Raw genomic sequence first — 24717 nt, 5'->3', positions numbered from 1 at the left:
CATCTTGTTGGTTAACATTATATTCCCATATTTGACGACGTAGCCCTGGATCACGCTCTAAAGAACCGATGTTAACCTCATTGATATCAATTCTTGGGGATTTCGTAGGAGGTGCATCTATAACTGGAGCTTTAGCATTAGAAGATTAAACTCCTTCTACTCCGCTAATATTTTTTCTTTTAAAAAATTGATCGATCGTAGCAGATTTTTTAGGTTGTAAATTAACAAAATATCATACGAATGCTACACATAATAGAAAAAGTAAGAATAATAAATAGACTAATAAAATAAGGGCTAACCTTTTTCGATGTCTCTTTTGGATCATCGTTATTCATTTGATTGTTCCCGCTAGCCATTTAAATCTTTATACCCTATTTAAAACAAACAAAAATTGACATTAAATTAACGTTTATTTACATGAACATATAAATTACTAAGTAGTAAGTAATGTGTAGTTGCAAAAAAGAAAAAGAGAGATAAAGACATACAGTAAGAGGGAGAAAGATAAGAGAGAATGAGAGATGGACAAAAGAGATCTAATAAATTATTTAATTCAGTTGTCAAAGTAACTAAAATAATACTTATAAGGATTGAAATTGGGAAGGTGGACATTAGGGTAAAGAGGTGGTGGGGTGGAAATTAGGGTAATAAATAGGTGGGATTGTGGGCGGGAAGTTCAGTTAAGTTTTTAGGTTATTAGGTCGGTGGCTAAAAGTTGGTGTAAGTTAAGGCTGGGAATTTAGCTTGGAAGCCCGAAACCTGGTCCGGAACGCCCGAGTCCGAAAGGAGTACGTACAACCCGAAGCCCGAGATGGGCTCTACCCGCCCGGTCCGTTAAATTTTAGTGGGCGGGCTTGGGCTCTACTAAGAAATTCCTCACCCGAGTGCACAACCCGACTCATATACCCGACTCATGAGAACCGTTAGATTAGAACTTGTTGGATGGTAAGATTTAGTGTTTGAATCCTAGGGTTTATATAGTATAAAAGTAACTCTTCTTATTACCCCTTCACTCTTCACCGCCCAAATAAGTGAACAAAGAATGAGGGAGAGAGGTCAGAGAGAAAGTGCAAGAGAGATTAGAGGGTTGAGGTGAGATAAATCTTAGAAAAACACAAGCAAAAATCAACTGTGAGAGGGAGAGCAGGGGAGCAAGAGAACTCGAGGAATAAAAGGGGAGAATCAATGTAGTCATAGCATTTCTTTTACTCAGTTTAGATAGAGAGATGAGCACAAGAACGAAGAGAGATTGAGTGATTCTTAAGCAAGTCATCTTTTTCTTGTAAATTTTTCTTTCATTTTGTCTTTCTTAAGAGAAAGGTTGTATACATTTTTTTAGATCTATAACTTCTCTTTGTAGATCTGTAACTTTTCTAACTTCCTTTTCATTTCATGTGATGATTTATGTAGATCTAAATGTGTATAACTTCTTTTGTAATTTCTGTAATTCAACAACATAGGGAAAAATTTCTTCAAATCATGTGATGATTGAGTTCGTTTTTACCTATTTTTGTTGAAGAAAATCTTCCCTCCGTTTTATATTTGCTGAATAAATTTTTATTACTTTCCTAATGAGTGCACCCTAAACCCGACAGGCCCGTAGCCCGAAGTACCCGCTACAGGCTAGTGCACACGGCGGGCTTTGTGCAAGAGATTTAGATTTTTGCCTGGCCCGAGCCCGCCCGTTTAGTCAGATGGGCATAGAGTAGAGTAGCCCGAAACGCCCGAGCCCGGAACTTTGGTGCCCATGGGCACCCGAGCCCGGCCCGTTTCCCACCCCTAGTGTAAGTGATGCCGTGTTGGACTTGGATTGGATCAAGGGGCCAATTAATATCATTGCAAAAGATTTGGACCTTTTGACTAAATAGTAGGTGGGAAAAAAATAAGGGCCATGGGGGGGCCATGGTCCCTCTTGGCCCTAACATAGTAACGTCCCTGCTCACTGCCATCTTGCTTTTCAACACTACTTTCATTTTCTCATCATTTTTTTCTTCCTTTTTCTCACCATTCATTTATTCATCACCATCAATTCCATCTTCCAACTCTACTTCTTTATCTCCATCATTTCCTTCATCACCATCAATTCCATCTTCTGACTCTACTTCTTTATCTCCATCATTTCCTTCATCACCATCATTTCCTTCATCACCATCATTTCCTTCATCACCATCATTAATATCTCCACTACCATCATTAACTTCATCTACAGAAACCTCCACATCAACCTTTTCCTTCAATTTAAGTTGTTCTTTCAACTCAGCTATTTCTTTTCTCAGCATTTCTATTTCAACATCTTTAATCTTCATTCCACTTTGTAGAGATTCTATCATCTCCAACATATAAATATTTTCATCAATTGTTAATTCAAGATCAACCTTTTCAGTAAATTTCAGCAAACCTTGCTCTTGATTATGTATTATGCAACATATTGCAACCTGTTCATTGATGTTTATATAAGAGGCATTTGTAGTTATTTTAACATAAGGGTTAATAGGGGCCAACAACTGACGTAGATTTGACGAGTTAAATTTAGTAGTGCGGTGGTTAGTAAAGTTAGGAAAAAACATAATTTACTTAATAACCTGCTGGAGGTGAAATTATTTGTTGCTGAGCCTTCCAGATAAACCACACTATGGTGGAATAATATGTATCTAGATTTATATTATACTGATCTCTAGTCGTATGCCAAGATGGTCCATTCCTTTAAAGGCATAATGTTAGTAGATTGTATATTAAAATAGAACCAAATATTTTGGCAAAATGACAGTGTAACAAAGTATGATATTGAGATTCAATTTGATTACAATATGGGCAAGAGTGAACGTTACCAATGTACTTACCAATACGACTTCTGACTGGCAGGCTGTCTGAGCAGCATTTCCACAAAAAGAGTGAGACTTTAGGGATAGTTTTAATCTTGCAGATAAAGTTCCAATTAATATCGTTGTGAGCAAGATTATTATTTTCTTCCATTAGCTGATGATACATCGAGCTAACGACGTAATTGCCAGATTTCGTTAGTGTCCACTTTAAGGTATCCTGTCCATCTACAAGGATGTGAGTAGATGGAATCGAATTACAAGTGTTAGTGCCAAATATGTTGGATTAAGTTGTCATTCCAATGATTGTTGTGAACCAATTGAGCCACGCGAGTAAGAGTATAGTTATGAATGTTCGGAAATGGAGGAAGATGGTGAGGAATCCAATTATCATTCCAAATATTGATTTGATCACCATCGTGGACTTCTCAGATGGAAAGGGAGTTGATCTTTTCGAGTTGTTTATTTATGGCTTTCCGCGCCCACGAGTTGGCTTGTTTAGCCGGACCAAGATTTTGAGTTTTATAGAAGTATGTAGCTTTAAGCAGCTTCACCTAAATTGCATTGTGTTTCATTTTTAGACGCCAAGCCAATTTTCAAGTAAAGCCTGATATCGATAAATAGATCTCTAAGGCCAAGACCTCCTCGCTTTTTCAGAAGGCAAATGGAGGACCAAGCTATGGTGCCTAAACCATTTGCTTTTCCCACCAGAAAGACTTTTGAGAAGTCTGAATGCGGTTGCATACACCTTTTGGGATGTCGAAGCATTGCATCTGGTATCAGGAAACGGTCGCCGCAATTGGTGAGACAACCACAAAACGACTCGCTTGCGACAGAAATTTATTCTGCCATTTGGATAATTTTGACTGAATTTGGTCAATAAGAGTGTTAAAGATCTTGGTTTTATTGGCCCCAATGAAAACTTGCGCTCCCATGTATTTATCAGAGAGAGAAGCATGCCTAACTTTAAGATTTCTGATGATCATTCGCTTAAATTTCGGGTGAGAGTTATGAGAAAAGAAGACATTGGACTTAGTATAGTTGATAATTTGACCCGAAGAAGTGCAAAAAGTGTTCAGAATAGTTTAAGGTTGTGAATATTGTCAAGAGAAATGCGACCAAAGATAATGCAGTCGTCAACAAACAGAAGATGTTTAATAACTAAATCTGGGTTCGTAGTTGGGAATATGACAAAAGAGCTACTACCATTAGAGGATTCCAGGAGCCGATTGAGCCCTTCCATAGCCAAAGTAAACAGGAATGGTGATAGGGGATCTCTCTGTCGAATTCCTCTACTAGGGAAGAATATGGGCCATGGTTTACCATTGATAAGGACTGCTATTGAAGAAGTGGAGATACAGGTCATAATCAGATGGATCCAATGATTAGAGAAGCCCAACTTCCTCGTGATGTTTGCTAGAAAGGACCATTCAATACGATCGAAGCTTTGGACATATCAAGCTTTACGCTAAAGTAACCTTTTGCCCTTTTGAGTTTCTTATAGGAATGTATAAGCTCTTGACCAATAATAATGTTATCTGTAATTTGTCTGCCTGGAACATAAGCAGCTTGAAACGGGGAGATAATTAAGTGAAGAAACGGTTTCAGCCTGTCTGCCAAGATTCTACTAATAATTTTATAAGTGGTGCTAAGCAGACTGATGGGTTTATGACCTTAAGGTATCTGGTGAAGATGTGTGTGTGATTGGTGCTCGACGAGCGGGTCGCACTCTTAAAGAAAGAACGGACCATTCCAACAATATCTTTTTACACTACATCCCAATTAGTATGATAAAAGAACGGGTGATTACCATCTGGACCAGGTGATGCTTCTGCTCGCAGACTTTTAATAGTTAGATCAATTTCTTCTTTGGAGGGGATAAATGTAAGAGTAATATTTTGGGTATATGAAATGACTGAATGTAAAGTATTGAGAATCTCTTCAGAAGATACAGTAAGATGTAGAAATATCTTCAAGGTGTCTGGTGAAGATTTGGGAAATGGCAGTTACCTCAGAGACCTACTCACCATTATTATTATTATTATTTTTTTGAGAGAATTTTATTCCTGCTGATAGCAGCAGAATGGAAGTACTTTGTGTTCTTATCACCCAGGGTAATAAAGGAGTTTTTAGACATTTCCTCCAGATACCTTCATGTTGACGATAAAGTTCTTCTAATTGGCTACTCAAGGCTAAGTTAGCTTAATTATTAGTAGTGAACTGAAGCTGGGAAGAGATATTTTTTATTTGTGATTCAATGTTAACAAAGACGGTTTTATTCCAAATAGCCAGACTTTTGCCTAGGGTACTACATGTTGAATGTTAGTGCTTAAGTTATAAGACTGGTTTGTCGGCTAGTTATCCTCGATGAATTTATGACAATCTGGATGAGACATCCAAGTGCGGAGGAATTTGAAAGGCCTAGGTTCCGAATGATTCAACTTAAAACTTTTAAGAAGAATAGGGATATGATCCTTGTGACGCCCCAAGCCCAGCAGTTGCAGATATTGTCCTCCCTTTCGCCACCACCCTCGCACGGATGGTAGGAGGTTTTGTTCTTGGCGAGAGCACCACGGACTCCCCCAAAAGGCCTCGACATTGACGACGACACACGATTCGCCCAACCATCAGAGTACGCAGCGACATCGTGGACCCCCCCCCCCCACATGTACGATTTTGTCCTCACTTAGCCACCACTCAGTGTGGTGTGAGGTTTTGTCTTGGCGAAGGCACCACGACCCTCCCAAGAGGCCTCGACATTGACGACGACACACGATTCGCCCAACCATCAGAGTACGTAGCGACATCGTGAACCCCCCCACAGGTACGATTTTGTCCTCACTTAGCCACCACTCAGTGTGGTGTGAGGTTTTGTCTTGGCGAAGGCACCACGACCCTCCCAAGAGGCCTCGACATTGGCGACGACACACGATTCGCCCAACCATCAGAGTACGCAGCGACATCGTGGACCCCCCCCCCCCCCCCCCACATGTACGATTTTGTCCTCACTTAGCCACCACTCAGTGTGGTGTGAGGTTTTGTCTTGGCGAAGACACCACGACCCTCCCAAGAGGCCTCGACATTTACCAAGCTTGAGCATACACCTATAGCCCAGGCTCCGGACACTCTCGTGAGCGATGTGGGACTATCACAATCCCCCCACCTTCAACGAAGAGCCGTCCTCGGCTCTGATACCACTTGTGCAACAATAAAGGAAATACGTAACCATCTTAAACCATACTCCGAGTCTTCCTTTTGCGAGGAAAACGACGTAAGAACACGAGAATCACAAAGAAAACGAAAAAAAAGAAATCAAATACTATATATCATCTTTTATTCTTGGTCGCTTTTAATCTTGAAGCTTTTAGACACCTAATCTTGGCAAATATTATCTTTCCCTAAAGTCTAGAGAAGTCAATGCTCTAAACTATACACGACTTATCGGTCACCAGAACTCATGCTCTGATACCAACTTGTGACGCCCCAAGCCCAGCAGTTGCAGATATTGTCCTCCCTTTCGCCACCACCCTCGCACGGATGGTAGGAGGTTTTGTTCTTGGCGAGAGCACCACGGACTCCCCCAAAAGGCCTCGACATTGGCGACGACACACGATTCGCCCAACCATCAGAGTACGCAGCGACATCGTGGACCCCCCCACATGTACGATTTTGTCCTCACTTAGCCACCACTCAGTGTGGTGTGAGGTTTTGTCTTTGCGAAGGCACCACGACCCTCCCAAGAGGCCTCGACATTGGCGACGACACACGATTCGCCCAACCATCAGAGTACGCAGCGACATCGTGGACCCCCCCACATGTACGATTTTGTCCTCACTTAGCCACCACTCAGTGTGGTCTGAGGTTTTGTCTTGGCGAAGGCACCACGACCCTCCCAAGAGGCCTCGACATTGGCGACGACACACGATTCGCCCAACCATCAGAGTACGCAGCGACATCGTGGACCCCCCCACTTGTACGATTTTGTCCTCACTTAGCCACCACTCAATGTGGTGTGAGGTTTTGTCTTGGCGAAGGCACCACGACCCTCCCAAGAGGCCTCGACATTTACCAAGCTTGAGCATACACCTATAGCCCAGGCTCCGGACACTCTCGTGAGCGATGTGGGACTATCACAATCCGAGCCTATGCCTTCCAAGTGTGTAACTTGAGAGCTAGGGAAATGGAGAAGCCAATCATTATTAGCTAATTAAGCCCCTGAATTGTGTAATTAGACCATACGAACGGGTTTCCCGAATAGCTCAAGTCAGCGAGCCCCGCATGTTCACCAGATTGTGGATCTTAGAAGAGATGGAAGGAAGACCTTCCAGTCCCCCTGACTTTTTTGTTTGGTGGAAGATACAATTTAAGTCGCCAATAACTGTCCAGGGTGTTGGTTACCGCTTGGCTAAGGGTCTCAAGGTGTTTCCAAGGTTTGAGCTTATTATTATTACATAGGCAACCATAAAATCTCGTAACGACAAATTTATGATGCTGATTATTAGGAGCACCTTCCACATGGATGATGTTATGGCTAGAGAACAGGATCTCCAGATTTAAATGACACTTCCAGAAAAGGGCTAGACTACTTGCCTTGTTTATGAGGTCTATAGTATGCAGGTCATAATCTTTATTAAAAGTGATGAATTTTTGGAGTTTACTACGAATTCTCTTAGTTTTGGAGAAGAAAATAATGTTCAGCTTATGGATATTAATGAGCGATATAAGATGCTTTCTTTTGATAAGTTTCCACATCCTCTCACATTTCACGCGAGAATGGAGAGATCGAGATAATGGTGGAGCATATCATCCATATAATAGAAAGAAGAAGGATTAAGAGAGAAAGTGATGGCCACACCATTAACTACAAGAGAGAACACTGGAGGCGAATATAGACAAGAAGGGGGAAGAACCAACTGAAAACAAAGATAACAAGGGAGGAGAAAGGAAAGAGAAATGAGACAGAAACCAGAACAAACAACTAAGACTACTAAAGCACCACGAGTGAGAGAATGAGAACAATACAAAACCTTGAGAAAGGTAACTACAAGACCAATGAAGAAGAATTACAAAAAACACTTGACGAGAGAAAATAAAGAAGTGCTAAAAAGGGACCACCGAATGATAGAGCTACCACCCAAAAATAGACATATCACAACTGATATAACAATATAACGTTGATTATAGAATATTGTATTATGAGATATCCTTTTTTTTTTTAAGAGGGGATATCCAAAATTTGGGTACCTTAGATATTGATTGGAATTTAATATTTTTTTTTATTACCTATTGACATGTCAAACTGGAGCGGTTTTTTTAGGAGAGAGAGAGAGCAAGATGACGTAAGCCCCAAAAGCGTTTTTTCCCCTTTCTCTTCTTTTGACTGCACTTTCAAATGAAAACAAGCCTCAACTTTTGCCCCAAATCTATCATATTTCACTTCAAATTGAATCCCAGAGTTATTTTCAATAGATCAGAACTTACTATAACCTTTTCCATAGATTTTTGACCCAAAGAAATTAGTCCCTAGAAACCTAGATCTAAAACAAAAACCCATCCCTAAATCCAACCATCTTAGATCCTCACCTCTCTCTAATCCTTTGAATCCAACCAGCAACAATTAATATAACCCTATAACAGCAAGCCTAATCTTTTCATCTAATTGAAGAACCCTAGATTTAAGGTGGTGTTGATCTTTTTGGTTAAGCTTTAATCAGATTGGGGAGATCTTTTTGGTAAGAGATGAATTACAGCTTGTATTGGGAAGCAAACGCTGGATAGGAACTCGTAAATCTCGAATTTAATAAGCTCCAGTCAGGGAAGACATCTCATCTCTTGCCTCTTTCTTTTTTTTACTTCAGATCTAGCTATTTCATGTATTCTTATTAGTAAATAGCATATATGCCTTTTGTCTTTCTGATCTTCACCTTTCCCCTTGCATGTAATAGTTACCCCTCATAGCAACTCTAGATCTCCACCTTGTGTCTTAGTAATTAGTTCATGAGTTTTTCTTTTCTTGGTTTCATGTTGTTCTACTTAGTCCATTGCAGTTGAGGTTTAGGTGTTGGTGTTAGTTATTTACCTCTTTTATTTCTAGCCAGATAGCTTCTTGTTAGGAAGAAATTTAAGTGTTTATCTGTGTAGAGTGGGTCTGGTCCATTTCAACAAAAAGAAGAGTGGGTCTGGTCCTACGCTCACTCGTCTTCAGGGTATCCCTTACTTTCTTTAAGTTTATGTTGGCTAAGTTAGCCATTTTCATTTTCATGTTAGTATTACATCTAGGGCTTATTGGAATTAATTAATTGGCTACTTACCTGCTAGGTGAGAAATTTGATTGTTATTTTGTCTTTCCCATGGAGATAGGTGGATATATTTCGATTGCCCTATTAATTTCCTTAGCCTCTACTAGTAATTTCTATTAGCTTCTTTTCTTTAATTTTTAGTTGTTACTGTTATCTCTTTTATTATCTTGGGAGTTAGATTATCTGCTGCAGCTGGTTAGCTCTTAGGTTGTGCTCCTACTTAGTTTCTTATTAGTGTGTTAATCTTATTTTGCTTTTCGACGAACTTGTTATCTTAGTTTGTTGTTTTCCTGTTGGTGATGTTTTATTAAGATAATTATCTTTTGTTGATTAGTAGTCTGCTATTAGGTAGTCTTTAAGACTGTTAATTACTTCTTAATTACATCGCTATATTTTGTTGTTCTTCCCGCTTAATAGAATATATTTAATTATATTAGTGGTTTTTACTTATTAAGAGTGAGATCTTAGGTTAATTTTGTGTGTTAGTGCCCTCCTTTCGATTGCTTGAGAGTGAACAAGTTTCGGCCCATAGGCCATTTAGATTCTCTCTCGTTAGCGTGGGGAGGGTGCTGTTAGGGTCAATTTGGGTTTTGTCTCCTTCAGGAGAGGGTTAGACACTCGGCCGATCTCCTTTTTATCCCTTTGTAATAGGCTGCCAACTTCCTTCTGGCTATGGACACCCCTAACACTTGCCCTTCGATCCTGAGTTGGAACGTAAGGGGCATAGGTAATTTCATTACTAAGAAGCATCTCTTTAGACTTATTAATAAGCACAATCCTGATATTATCTTTCTAGCAGAAACTAAAAATAAAGCTCACATCATTAACAAGAACATTAAAATTCATAAGCATTATAATAGTCATTTTGTCGACCCTCAGGGTAAATCGGGAGGGCTAGTAATGTATTGGAAGCACCACTTAAACACTAATATTCTTTACTCGGATAATAATATTATACACGCTAAAATCTTAGATCATCATAATAACGGACACACTTTAATTACGGGCTTCTATGGCTGCCCCTATAGTAAAAATAAACTGAAACCTTGGAAAATGTTGAAAAACTTGAATATAGATAATGACATCCCCTGGGCTGTTATAGGAGATCTTAATTCTATTCTAGACATAAACGACAAGTTTGGGGGATCCTATGTATCCACTTCCCACATGTCCAGTCTTCTCTCTATTATCAATAACCTTGAGCTCATGGACATGGGTTTTAAAGGTTGTCCCTATACGTGGAGTAATAAACAATATGGGGATCATCTTATTCAAGAGAGATTAGACAGAGCGCTGGTCAACATTCATTGGTTGACAAAATTTAAGAACTCCAGCTTATCTCACCTTGAAATGGTTGGGTCTGATCATCTCCCTATCCTTCTTGAGGATAACAATGAAATGATTCAAAAGCCTAAACCGTTCAAATTCCTTCGAACTTGGATGTCCCATCCGGAATGTCATGATTTCATTGCCGGTAAATGGAACACCAATAACAATATTCAACATGAACTTAAAAACTTAAGTAAGCATCTCACTAAATGGAATAAAAATGTTTTTGGGAACATAGAGAGAAATATTAACGATATTACTAATAGGCTTCAGGTTAGTAGCAATAAAGCGGAGATAGCTAGGCTAAATGATCAACTTAATAATTTGTATCTTTATCAAGAGAGTCTGTGGAAAGAGAAATCTAGAAATGACTTTCTTTCAGTAGGAGACAAGAACACTAAATACTTTCACTCGCAAGCTATTCAACGGAACCGGAACAACAAGATCAGGGCTATTAAGGATAATAATGGTGATTGGCACGAAGATCCTATTAGCATTCAGTCGGTCTTCACTGATCACCTCCTTAGTATTAACACCTCCGAAAATACTATTACGTCACCCAACATCCTTAATCTTTTTAACCAATCCATTACACCCCAACAGAATGAGCTTTTAACAGCTTTTCCTGATGAGGAGGAAATAAATAATGCCATCAAGAATCTGAAGAAAGAGGCGGCCCCAGGTCCAGATGGCTACCCCCCTTTTTTCTTCCAGACTAACTGGGACACTGTTAGGTCAGATATTAATCAGCTGGTTCATAATTTTTTCCTCTCGTCCACTTTACCCCCCGAATCGAATCATACTCACATTTGTCTTATCCCGAAAACTTCGACCCCCCAGACTCCAGCGGATTATAGACCTATTAGCCTCCTTAATACTACCTATAAAATTATTACGAAGATCTTAGCGGATAGATTTAAAGTCACCCTTAATGATATCATTAATCCCCTCCAAGCAGCTTATGTCCCGGGTAGGCAGATTTCAGACAACATAGTCATTGGTCAGGAGATAATTCACTCCATGAAGAAAATGAAGGGAGCGACAGGTTACTTTGGTTTAAAGCTAGATATGTCCAAAGCCTTTGATAGGATAGAATGGAATTTCCTTATAGACATCATGAGAAAGCTAGGTTATGCTGAGCATTGGATAAATATGATTCATAGTTGCATCTCTACTGCTTCCATGTCAGTGCTCATTAATGGTCGCCCTGGACCTATTTTCTACCCTTCCAGGGGCATCAGGCAGGGTGATCCCCTCTCCCCTTTCCTCTTCACTCTCGCCATGGAGGGTCTTAGTAGACTGATCATAGCAGACGTCGGAGCAGATACCTTTATGGGTTTTCCGGCTAACAATTCTAGCTTTATGATTTCGCATCTCCTCTTTGCGGATGACTGTATTATTTTCGGTCGTAACTCTATAGATAATATTCATATCCTCAAACAAATTCTTAAAACTTTTAGCGAGTCTTCTGGCCAAATGATCAATTATACGAAATCCAATATTTTCTACTCAAAAAATTCTCATCCGAAATTTAAGCGTCTTATCATGCGCTCGCTGAAAGTTAAAAATGCTTCTGCGTCGGATAAATACTTAGGGGCGCAGTTGTTCATTGGCGCAAATAAGACTAGAGCGTTCAATGACATTCTTATTCAGATCAAAACCAAATTAGAGAAGTGGAATCACTCATTCCTTTCTCAAGCTGGACGCACGATTGTTATCTCAACAATCGTGGCGGCCGTACCCCGATACCAAATGCAATGCTTTGCCATTCCTAAAGGCATATGCAAAAGCATTTCGACTTTGCAGAAGTCGTTCTGGTGGGGTAAGTCCAAAGGAATTTGTACGAAATCATGGTCCTCCATTTGTAAGCCAAAAGCTCTGGGAGGTTTGGGTATACATATTCCGGAACTCGACAATAAAGCTTTGCTTAGTAAGCTCGCTTGGAGGATGAAAGCGGAGCCCGATGCTTTTTGGGTAAGATTCCTTAAAGCCAAATATTTCCCTAATAATGAGAACCCAGGTCCAGTTAAGCCACATCACTCTTGGATGTGGAAGAATATCAGGAAGCAATTACTTCAGATTGAAGATTATATTGCTTGGGAGGTTCACAATGGAGAGAAAATCAATATTTGGACTGATAGATGGATTCCAGACATCCATACTCCTCCTACTCAGAGTTTTGACCCTTCGGTGTCTAAGGTCGCCCAATTGATTAGTAATAATGAGTGGAATGAAGAAGCTCTAAACAACTACTTTGATACTAACACTAAAAACCTTATTAAATCCATCCCCATTGATGTGTCGGGGATGGACCAAAGAATTTGGACGCTTACAAAATCAGGAAAATTTACAGTTAAATCCATGTATAAATACCTTTGCACTAGTATGAATTCCCCCCATCCACTAAACCCTAATTGGAAATTTATCTGGTCTCTCCCAACTATTCCCAGAATCAAAAACTTCATTTGGAAAATCTGTACGAAAGCTCTTCCAGTGAGGGATAGAATCGGTAAATATATTAATAATATTTTGATCTGTCCAAACTGCTTTGAAATTGAAACTATCGAGCATGCCCTTCTCCACTGTACTCTTGCTAGGAATATCTGGTTCTACTTCAATATTATATCTGAGAATATTATGAATGTTGCAGAATGGATTTTCTCATGGGAGAACACCCCCTCTTTCAAAGAACCGTCGTATCAAAATCTGCTTGCCACTATTCTGTGGATAATCTGGAAAATTAGATGTGATCACTATTTTCAATATGAAATTAATTCTCTTCCTATTATTATCAATATGATTTTAGCTTTTCCAAAAAATACTTATACCACTCCTAGCATCAAAAACCAATTGCAAGGAAAATGGAACCCGCCTGAACCAAATTGGCTGAAAATTAATGTTGATGCTTCATTTACCAATGTGAATGAAATTACAGGTATTAGTCTTATTATCCATGACTCTGATTCTAAATTTTTAGAAGCTCATACGAACGTTACGAGAAGTAGAAATAGTGAAGAAGGAGAGGCTTTGGCTATCCTAGCCGGTCTGAAATGGGCGGTAGAACATGATTATAATAACATTATTATTGAAAGTGATAATATCAATATCATTCAGAATATTCAGAACCCGAAGCATGAAGTTCAATGGCAGTCCAGAATTCATTTGCGGAAAATTAAAGAGATTAAACGTCATATTCATAAGGTGAAATTCAGTTACACTTGCCGTAGATTCAACACCCCAGCGGATAAACTTGCTAAATGGGCCAGAAAGAAGAAAAAATCGAAGACTTGGAGCAGAATTCCTTACTTTATGTTTTCCTTGTATTGTAATGACACTTTTTTAGCTTAATATAGTTGTATCTCTTAACAAAAAAAAAAATATTGACATGTCAAACTTGGTGTGTTGACATCAAATAGGTAAATGGTGGACATAATTTCAAATTTTAATTTCATTTTATCATCCATTTTCATGTCAAAGTTGGTGTGTCAACGCCCTATCATGGATAATATAAAAACAAAACAAGCACATATCCCAACTTTCCCATTCAATTAATCCCCCCATTGAATATTTATAAGGACAATTTTATCTCGGAGATAGATATTTCATATTTATTTGGTATCACAAAATAAATTATTATGATAACTAGTGCCAAAATGATAAATACAAAAAAATCATTCACTCAGAAAAAGGTTTATGAATTTACCCCCCCTCAACACTAATAGGTAATTGTTTCAACAAAAAAAAACACTAATAGGTAATTAAGTTGATTCTCCTCATTAACTAGTAACTGAGTTTACTCCATCGCACTTATTATTGGGTAATGATAGGGCCATGTTTGTTGTAAAGGAGATCCGGGGGTAGAACCTTCATTTGAAGTTAGTAAAAAAAAAAGAAAAAGGTGAAGAGAGATCCTCTCTTTAGTTATGTATCTCTTAAGCCACCAACAACATTTAAATCAAAACAAACTTTTGACAACTCTATTAGCATCACCAAAGTTTTTAATCGAGTAATTGCACTTTCAGTCTGCTAATCTACCATGGACACCTTAGTTTCTCCTTATACCTTTCTAATCTCAAATCCCTAACTACAATTCTTCTAGTTTTCAAGTTTCAACCCAATATAAAAACATTAAATTCAACATTATACACAAAATACAAAATCCAAAAGTGAATTAGAGTTAGAGAGGTGAAAAATACACATGTAAAAACTTAGTAGTGCAGGAAAACATGAACTGATTTAGAGTATCAAAAGTAAGACACCCAAAACCCTAAAAAAAACCCAATTTGACTGAAGAACTTTGAAATATGGTCCAAATCAATGGAAACATTTTTTTTTTGTTGAAGGAAATCAATGGAAACCAGGTTTTATGTACACTAATATCACTAACCTTAACTTGGATTTTAATTCAAGAGTAAGATTGAAAAAATTAAATTGTTTAGATTTGGATTTTGATAGTTCAGTTCCTTTTCACGTTGTTCCTTGTCGCCCAACTCCTCCCCACCATTAAACACCACTAAAAACCCTCAGACCAAACAAATAGAGGAAATCAGTGAAGTGCCCCTTACTATATAAAAATATCACGATTTTCAAATTGGGCAGCTGCCCCGTCTGGTCTCTTAGTGGGTCCGCCCCTGGTTAAATATATTAAGTATATTTGTTTGTGAGCTCTCACCGTTTTGTTAATAATCACGTCGACTTGTTGCCTCCGAACATTAACAATGAATAATTATTGTTTGTTTTTTTAATTTTCCCAAATGATATAGGACGATCACTTCTCAAATATCACTCAGTTTTTTTGATACTTTACCAAAAGTTAAGAATATTCAAACGAGGAGATCCATAATTTCATCAACTAGGGGCCCCATGAATTCCTTCTAAGGGAGTGTAATGCCCCTTTGTTGACGAATACGCGTTATATTTAAACGGGAACATTCCATCCTCAAGCGAAAGATAATCTATCTTCGAATAAACCCCCTATAAATGAAAACCAAGAAGTCCGTTTCAGGAGTTGGAGACCACTCTGTGCAAGGGGCAAGGTTGATTCTCACATATTTATGGTCAGCTACCAATTTACTCTACCTTCACTGGTGGAGTCTTTGATTAATAAAATTATACGACTTTTTCTTTCCCTCTTTAAGATGTATAATTACGTTAATTTGTAAATCTAAGTCAAATATCACTTTTATTGTTTAGTTAGAATATTAAGGTAAATGTGAGAATCATGATACGAAAAGATGTCATATTAACTTAAAAAATTATCTTGCACTGTATCTCATAAGTCCATTCACATTATAAGTAGAAATTACTTTATAGAGACTATAGGCTAGTCCTGTCTAGCATGGAATCCTACATCTGCCCCTGGTTGGATTAAAAAAGGGGATGTAGTGTTTGAAAGTCATGAGAAACTTGTAACATGGTATAAAGGAATTCGTGAACTACACAAGTTCGTCATTTGTGTAAGCAATTCAAACAACTGATTTAATGATACAAAACTTCATCTGAAATTTAGTTGTGTAAAGAGGCGTTCCTCTAGTGAAATTCTCTAATTTCTTAAATCGCTAAGTCGTCAGTAACAAACGTAGCCATTCTTTGATTTTTTTTAACTATGATCAGAATTATATATAAGTAAATGTTCTACTATTGATAAATCAATATGAACAAAAAAAAAGTTCACACATTTTTTATGAACACTTTTGTGTTTTTCAATATCTTTTTTCATTACTCTCAGTTTTATGTCAGCGGGAATAAGTATTGAAGCGTTCGTCGTTTGTTTAAGCAATTCAAAAAACTCGTTCAATGGTAGAGAACTTCAACCGAAACTTAGTTGTGGAAAGAAGCGTTCCTCTACTGAGATTTTCTAGTTTCTTAAATCATATTAGTCGACTAAGTTGTCAATAACAAACGTAGCCATTCTTTAATTTCTTTTTACTATGATTAAATTTATATATAAGTTTACACTTTTTCACATAAACTTTTATATTTCTTAATCATTTTTACATTACTCTCAGTTTTATGTCTGCAGGATGAGTACCCAGGGGCGTGGGTGAAGAGGTGCGAGCGGTGCGACGGCACCAGGCCCCCCTCTCCCTAAGGGCCCCTTTTCTGAAATACTTATACAGAGAGAATATAAGAATTTAAACGCCACTTTAAAACATATCAACAAAATAGCCTAGTTGGTTTTCTACACGGCTCAGGCAACGGAGGTTGTAGGTTCAAATTTGACCAGGAGCATCTGAAGTTTTTTTTTTTAGAGCACGGAGACGGGCCAATGTAATTTTTTCTGTAGGCAGGTTTGATTTAGGCTAAATGGTCGATAGTCTTATGTTATTTTTTTTGTTGGCCGTCAGAAGAGACTTCTAAGTAAGGGGCCCCGATTAAAATTTCGCACCGGGCCCCTGAATTCTCAGCCACGCCACTGTGAGTACCGACTACCGAACATCTAAATCAGAGACATCTTTCTCATTTAGTTCTAATGACGTCAGTAATCTTAGTGGCAGAAGAACATTTAACAAAATATGTGTGTATCTATGAAAACGAGTATACGAGGGTAAAAACATGTTCGGGTCGTGAATGGACTAACGGTTAGTGTGGCCGGCGGCTAAGAAGTATAAGTGTATATAAATTTTCCGTTCTTATTTCCTAGGCAAGTATATACACATCATTTCAACAAAAAAAAAGAAAAAAAGTATATACACATCAGGATTGTATAAATGGGGGCCCATTACTTTCGCAATATGTAAAGGATAACAACAACGGCCCAGGATAGATCTTTCTTCTCTCTGAACTCTCCTTGCCCAACTTCATTGAAACCTTAAACCCTACCAAAAATCTCTCTCTCTCACTCTTTCTCTCTCTAGCAATGTACAGATTAGCTGCAAAAGTTGCTTCATCAATCAAGTAAGTTTACCCTTGTTCAATTTCATCAACACTTCTTTCATTTGATCTCACTTCTGTTATTCGATTTTGTCGTACTAATTTTAGTCATACATTTCCTTGTCTCAGCTCCTCTACTTCCAGGAAACTGGTAAGATTTTCCATTTTAAGCTACCCAATTTGATAATTAGTTAAATTTTCTTCATTGAGATGAAAATCAAAGAATTATAATTATCCAATTGATGAACCTTTCTTTCCCTTAATAACATCATTTTTAAGCATCTTTGATCAGATTAGTAGGATTTAGTCGAATTAGTGGTTGGTTCTTATAAAGTTTGGTTCTTATTAAAATTTAGACTTATTATTTGTTATGGTGAATGGTTTTGTGGAAAAGGTTGGTAGTAGGATTATACTTAGCAGAAATTATGCTGCAAAGGACATTAGTTTTGGGGTCGGAGCTCGTGCAGCAATGCTACTCGGAGTTACCGAGGTTGCAGAAGCAGTAAAAGTTACCATGGGACCCAAGGTAATCAATTTGTTTTTCATCTGTCTTGGGATTTTTTTGACAAACTGTTAGAAAACATATACTTTGCTACTCAGCTTTGAATGGAATGAGACAAACATTTTAGTGTTGCGCTTAAAATGGTATGAATTTATGCTAATAATCCAGCTTACTATATGTTTATATCTTTATGTTATGCTTTAGTTTTGTATATTGAGGCTCTGAAACAAAGTTCTAGTTAGTAAGTATGAGTTTGCTAAAAAAGGGGTTAGTAGTAGAAGCAATGCCCATAATTACTTATGCTCGTGTTCTTCTTTGTTGAATCCACGAGAGGTAACTGCAATTTACCTCATATGATAGAAATCAAACAGACACTAACAAAGAATAATTTGAGTGTGAATTCCTGCAAAAATCATGGTATACCAAACTAAGCCTAAGCAACATGTAATAGAATTCTTTTATACGAGGACAGTCATGGGCCCGTAGGATTTGATATATTAATGACACGGAGCTGGTTGACCAGGACATGGAATTACAGCCATCAATTATTTTGAAGTACAAATACGTTGGTTGGGTTTTGTTTTGTTTGGTACTTAGAAAAACTTTTGGTCTAGAACATTTCATTGTTTCTTTGCTTAAAAAGATGTTAAATTTTAATTTATAGGGTCGTAATGTGATTATCGAGAAGAGCCATGGGAATCCTAAGGTCACTAAAGATGGAGTTACTGTTGCCAAAAGCATCAATTTTGCAGAGAAGGCTAAAAATCTTGGTGCAGATCTTGTAAAACAGGTCGCTAGTGCGACAAACACTGCTGCAGGGGACGGTAATTTTTCTCGCTGAAAATTTTTCAAGTCAATGTTATAACCATGTTTCATCATCCACTGCTCCCAAATATTGAAATGCTAAAAGATAGCCATTACAGTTACAAATTTGGGATCAACTCAATGCACTTGGCCATACTTATAACATCAAGTCATCAACAATGATTTTACCTTTTTGTTGAATTTGGCTTCTCCAGTTAGTGAAGTCCAGACTCCTGAGTATCACTTTGATATAAAACAGTTTTGTATTATCGATGAATGAGACCTCATATATTATCCCAGTATTAGAGTCTATAAGATTCCAATTGATAGAAGAAATATTTGTTTGGCATCAGGTACCACATGTGCAACTGTTCTCACACAAGCAATTCTCACTGAAGGCTGTAAATCAGTGGCTGCCGGTGTAAATGTTATGGACATACGCAGCGGTATTAATATGGCCGTTGATGCTGTTATATCTAACTTGAAAAGCCGAGCATTAATGATCAGCACCCCCGAAGAAATTACCCAGGTAATGTGATGATGAAGAAACTCGAATACTTACTGAATTTAGTGATTCTTAACTTCTTTTCTCCAAAATTCCAACCTTCATTTCTCAAAAGATTTGTATCTTGGGACTTGAGACTTTAACCTATCAATTTAGTGATGTTTCAGTTTCCTAATTTATGTGCATACTTCATATCAGTAAGCTGTGTGTTTGCTTCGAATCAGGTGGCAACTATCTCTGCAAATGGTGAAAGAGAGATTGGGGAATTGATAGCCAGAGCCATGGAAAAAGTTGGGAAGGAAGGAGTCATCACAGTTGCTGTATGTACTTTATGTACGAACACGTTGTTTCTCTTATATTCCACCTTGAATTGAGTGATTTATTCCCGTTTTTTATTTTTGCAGGAAGGAAATACTTTAGATAATGAACTTGAAGTCGTGGAAGGAATGAAACTAGGGAGAGGATATATATCTCCCTATTTTATTACTGACCAGAAGACGCAGAAATGTGTGAGTTTTTATTAACCGACATAATTTGTTATGTTGATCTTCTTTTAGTACAAGACACTCTAATGCTTAACTGCTTAGCAATACAACTTGTTTTCTGAAATGTTTTTGGTGGTTGGATTCGTTAGAGGGGATTCTAATGCTGTGAACCTTACGATTTGTTTGCAGGAATTGGAAAATCCTCTGATCCTTATTCATGACAAGAAGATCTCAAACATTAACTCGCTTGTAGGAATATTGGAAATGGCTGTTAAGGTACTGATATGTCTTTTTTATGCAATCTCTTAGAAATTATGGCCCTTGTCTCCTTGATTAAGTGAATTTGTAAAGAATGCCTGTGATATAATTTCTTTTGCTCCCTATTATCCAGAAAAATCGAGCACTCTTAATTGTCGCAGAGGATGTTGAAAGTGATGCACTGGCAATGCTTGTACTCAACAAGCATCGTGCTGGAGTGAAGGTAAAGAAATGACTTCCCTTTATAACGAAGTTTAAAGTGAAGAAGTACTTGACTATTCATATGAATTAGTTTCAATGTAAAAAAATCCATCAACAGAGCAATACCAAAACTCGGCTTTACAGCTTTAATCCACTATTCCACCTCGTTTCTTTGCCTCCCAAAATGTTTAGTGGTCTGTGTGTTTCTGTTCTCATCTTCAAATTCTAAACTATCAACCACTTGATGTGTTTTATCCTTCAATCATAGGTTTGTGCCATAAAAGCTCCTGGTTTTGGAGAAAATCGCAGAGCTAACTTGGAAGATCTTGCAATTCTTACAGGAGGGGAGGTGAGAAAACAAACAAATGCTTCAGTACTTAATTAGATGCCTACAACTTATTAACAAGTACCTAATATAGTTTTTCCATAACCTGTCCAGCTTATCACCGAAGATCATAATTTGAACCTTGATAAAGTCCAACTTGAAATGCTTGGTACGGCAAAAAAGGTCTGTACAATATATACTTACATATATATATATATATATATATATATATATATAGTACATGAACAATACTTTCCTTGTCTCTTTACTGACCTTTTTTGGAATAGGTTACTGTTTCTCTTGATGATACTATTATTCTACATGGTGGAGGTGACAAGACACAAATTGAAGAAAGATGTGAGCAGGTATGCCGTGTCCTGTTCGTAATTAGCATTTTCCTGATTTGTTGTCTTCAAACATATTATTGTGCCTAATTTTAAAAAGAATGTTCGAAATTGTTTTCGTCTAGATGAGCTTTTAATCTATGTTGGAAAAGTCGGCTAGGGGGAGTAGTCGGCGGACTTGGGACTAGGCTTAGTCGCTACTAGTCGTATTTACAAGGGACTAGTCGTGGAATATAAATATAGTCTATTTTGTATATATTATTATATATAGGTATAAATATAAGTATTTGGGCTTTATGAAGTATAAACACTAAAAATTCATCCCTAAGAAGCACACATCTAATTATCAACAAGTTCTACAACATTAATGAAGTATAAATTATAAAACACTAAAAACTAACATTATTTGAGTTTTTAGAGAAAAAGACTAGAATCTGGGTTCTAGAAAGAAAGAGTAGTAAAAAAAAATTGAGAAGATTGAGAGAGAAACTTGAAATCTTGTTTGTAGAGGAAGAAAACTTTAAAATTACTTCAATCTAGTTATAATGATGTTTGGAGGGGGGAGGAAGGGTGAAGAAGCCGAATGAGCAAATCCTAAACCACCTTTGTCGATTTGAGCAAAAGAAAAAAAAGGATCAGTTAAATAATCCCGACTGCCCCGACTAGTCGACTCGGTCCTAGTCGGACTGAGTCGGGGATTTACTTGGAATTCCACGGGACTAGGGTTTTGCCCCCCTAGTCGAGCGGCAAGATGGGGACTGAGGGGTAGTCGGGAGAATACTCAGGGATTAATTCCGACTTTTTCTTCATAGTTTTTAATTACGTATTGCCATCGTAAATGAACAAATGGGTAAAAGGAAAGATAGCTTAGAATCATGGATTTAGGCATTTAGTACTAATTAAAAATTGTTTAATAGCTGAGGACAGCGGTTGAGAAGAGCACTGCCATGTTTGACAAAGAGAAGGCACAAGAGCGACTATCGAAGTTATCTGGAGGTGTTGCTGTTTTCAAGGTTTTTTTTATCTCCTTCATTGAAAATTTAGTGACGCGTACTTTCAAGTCCTTTGTACTATATAGTTCTCCATCGATGTTGCAGGTTGGAGGAGCTAGCGAATCAGAAGTTGGAGAAAGAAAAGACAGGGTCACTGATGCTCTAAATGCTACAAGGGCCGCGGTCGAGGAGGGTATCGTGCCAGGTAAGCTTCTCCATGTTATTTTATTGTCACGCTACCACCACTAGAATCAGTTAGTTCACTGCTATGAAAGTTCCGAATTGTGGATATGCTTCCTGAATGGCATTGACAGTGACACTGGAAAGAAAATAGCTATAAATGACGATCTCCTCGAATTATCAAAAGAGGCCTGTCAATGGATAGTCCAAAACCTTAGTTCTATTCAAACCTGTTTCTGAAATATTTGGAAGTGGTGTTATTGGGTTTGGATATCTAATACCGTAACGGATATTATAGCATATAACCTAATCTGGTATTCCTTGCGAAAATAAAATACCTTATCAGTTCATATATCACAGTTCGGGTATATTAGGAAATTTTGGATTCAGATATTGAACTATCCTTTGATTCTTATTAGTTGACAGTGCTAGTCTGAAATAAGAGGAACTTGGACAGGTGGTGGTGTTGCTCTTTTGCATGCCTCAAAAGTGTTGGAGAACCTTCAAACATCAAATAGTGACCAAAAGAGAGGAGTCCAAATAATCCAAAATGCGCTCAAGGTCTTGCTTTATTATCTCAATATTTCCTTTGATCGCATTGAACAAAACGTGTCTCTAAAATTAGTTTATTGGTTATTGTAGGCTCCTACATTCACAATATCAGCAAATTCCGGTGTTGATGGTGCAGTGGTTGTAGGCAAGCTATTGGAAGAAGATAATGTCAGTATAGGCTACGATGCTGCAAAAGGTTTGTTATCCGATCCTTCCAACTGATTTATGTTCCTGAAGGGGAAACTTGAAGCTCATTTCCTTGGGTAATCAGCTATTACTGAAAAGAAAAAATGTAGTAAAGAATTTAGTGAAGGATCAACGTTACAGGAACTGGATTGTAAACAAACAAGGATGAAAATAATGCTTAAAATTGCTTAGTTGGATGTCTATGACAAGAGTAGAACATGAGTATCTATTTAACTCGAAGATTTTTGTGAGTATTACATTATTATGTGTTAATGAAACACGGACAATGCCAGTGGTATGGGCACCTGACACCTGTACGAGAAGTCAACAGAGTGAGTGGAGAAATGGCAACACAAGCAGTCCGCACACATAAATTTTTTTACCTTAGATAATTTGCACTTTATTATTATTTACGATACTTTTGGATTGACGATTGTTACATTTTTCACGGAACAACCGAACAAGTGAAGTGGTATTTATGTTCCTCACGTGATTTGTTTGGGGCAAGTATATACAAGATGTTTACAAGAGTTCAGAAAAGCCCATGGATGTGACTCCGAGTGTTTTACACGACTATCTTAGATGCCAGAATATGTAAAACTAAGAAAGAAGTATTTGTGTTATTAGAAATCCAAGCCAAATGATGTATGATTGCCTATTTTACTCGTGTAATCCCCTTGTTTCAAGAAAAATGTGACTTCCAGGGAAGTTTGGTACATGATAGTATTTTGTTCTTTTTAATGTTCCTTTGTTGCACCACATTACACTTGATAGCAAAACCATACTCCCATTACCACATTCTCTGAAATATTGCAATACTTTTAGTCTTCTACTATCGCCAACTTATCGTTATTATTCGATTTTATGATGGGCTGAAGATCTTGTAATGATTATTAATCCAGGTGAATATGTCGATATGGTTAAGGCTGGAATCATTGATCCTCTCAAAGTTGTGAGAACAGCTCTAGTAGATGCCGCCAGGTGATTGTCATAATCGCATATTACTAGAATATCTTATACTTATTTCATGTCTGATAATTATACTTCAGAAAACATTTCCTTAGATTTTGAATTAATAATGGCGCCCCGGCGCACCCCATCTTAGCAGAGACTTTATAGTCTATACCTACAAACCTTAAAAAGGTCTGTACGTATTCAGACATGTGGCACAAGATGGGCAGCACGTCACTTGATCGTTAGAGTCCGAGGAATCGAGGATACTTATTTGTATCATTTTGAAAATTTGATTTCAATGAATAGAAACAGCGGCTAAAGAGCCAAATTGATCTGTATGTACATGTGGGGACCATCATCTAGATTCATAGGTTTGATTGTCACCTTTCTGGCCGAATCCCAATGTTTTTGACATTGTCACATACTCACATCATTTATCAAGCTCTAAGTAAGCATTTCTGAAGTGCAACTAACATTACGATAATCCAAGATGTGCTTAATTGACTTTTAAGGTGCGATTTTCAGTGTTTCGTTGCTGTTAACAACAACAGAAGCAGTCGTTTCGGAGAGCCCCAATGAAAAGAGTCCACCGAGCCGAATGCCACAAATGGATGATATGTACTAAAACTGATGCGGACTTCCACAATTTAGGACTTTGTTCTCTACAAACAGAGGTGATAATGTCTGAAATTTTAGATTTGAGGCTCTTATTTTCTTTCATAAGAAATATATTTCAAATTTGAAGGGTTTATTCGAATCGATTTTTTATTAGATTGAAAAGTAGGGGTTGGGTGCTCATTTTCGACAGAGATGATTTACATGAAAGAGAAGAAAGATAAGCATTTATTGTGTACCCTTAAAAGGGTTCTATCAGAAGCGTGCATTGATGACTTATATTTGTTGAAATTTAAACTCTATTAGAAACTAACACTCCAAGGTGTAATTAGTATAGAAAAGAGAGAAATTTACGAACGGAATTCTGCAATTTTCCCTTGTTTGATCTTTCATGGTTGATTTTGCTACAAGTATCTGTCAACATGTTGGAGAGATGATTAAATAGATATCAGCACATTTCTTGTGTCCCTTAGTAACATCTTGCAAGAGTATTT

General features: G+C 37.6%; 1 protein-coding gene across 1 annotated transcript; it reads left to right on the top strand.

Annotated features, from left to right (window-relative positions):
• Positions 1–16918: 16918 nt before the first annotated feature.
• Positions 16919–24481, top strand: HSP60-3A (heat shock protein 60-3A). Its single transcript, XM_086646899.1, has 18 exons — positions 16919–17344; positions 17450–17471; positions 17715–17846; positions 18487–18646; positions 18980–19155; positions 19356–19451; positions 19536–19640; positions 19806–19892; positions 20008–20097; positions 20344–20424; positions 20515–20583; positions 20688–20765; positions 21662–21757; positions 21842–21941; positions 22374–22477; positions 22559–22664; positions 23557–23635; positions 24134–24481. Exons 1-18 carry the CDS (start codon positions 17307–17309, stop codon positions 24231–24233), a joined length of 1719 nt encoding a protein of 572 aa, XP_086503025.1. The 5' UTR covers positions 16919–17306; the 3' UTR covers positions 24234–24481.
• The last annotated feature ends 236 nt before the right edge of the window (positions 24482–24717 follow it).

This window comes from Eschscholzia californica, unplaced genomic scaffold (genome assembly GCF_041429995.1).
Source record: "Eschscholzia californica isolate CP2 unplaced genomic scaffold, dmEscCali1.0.p SCAF_6, whole genome shotgun sequence".
In the NCBI taxonomy this organism is placed as follows: domain Eukaryota; kingdom Viridiplantae; phylum Streptophyta; class Magnoliopsida; order Ranunculales; family Papaveraceae; genus Eschscholzia; species Eschscholzia californica.
This window is presented reverse-complemented; position numbering and strand designations above follow the sequence as displayed.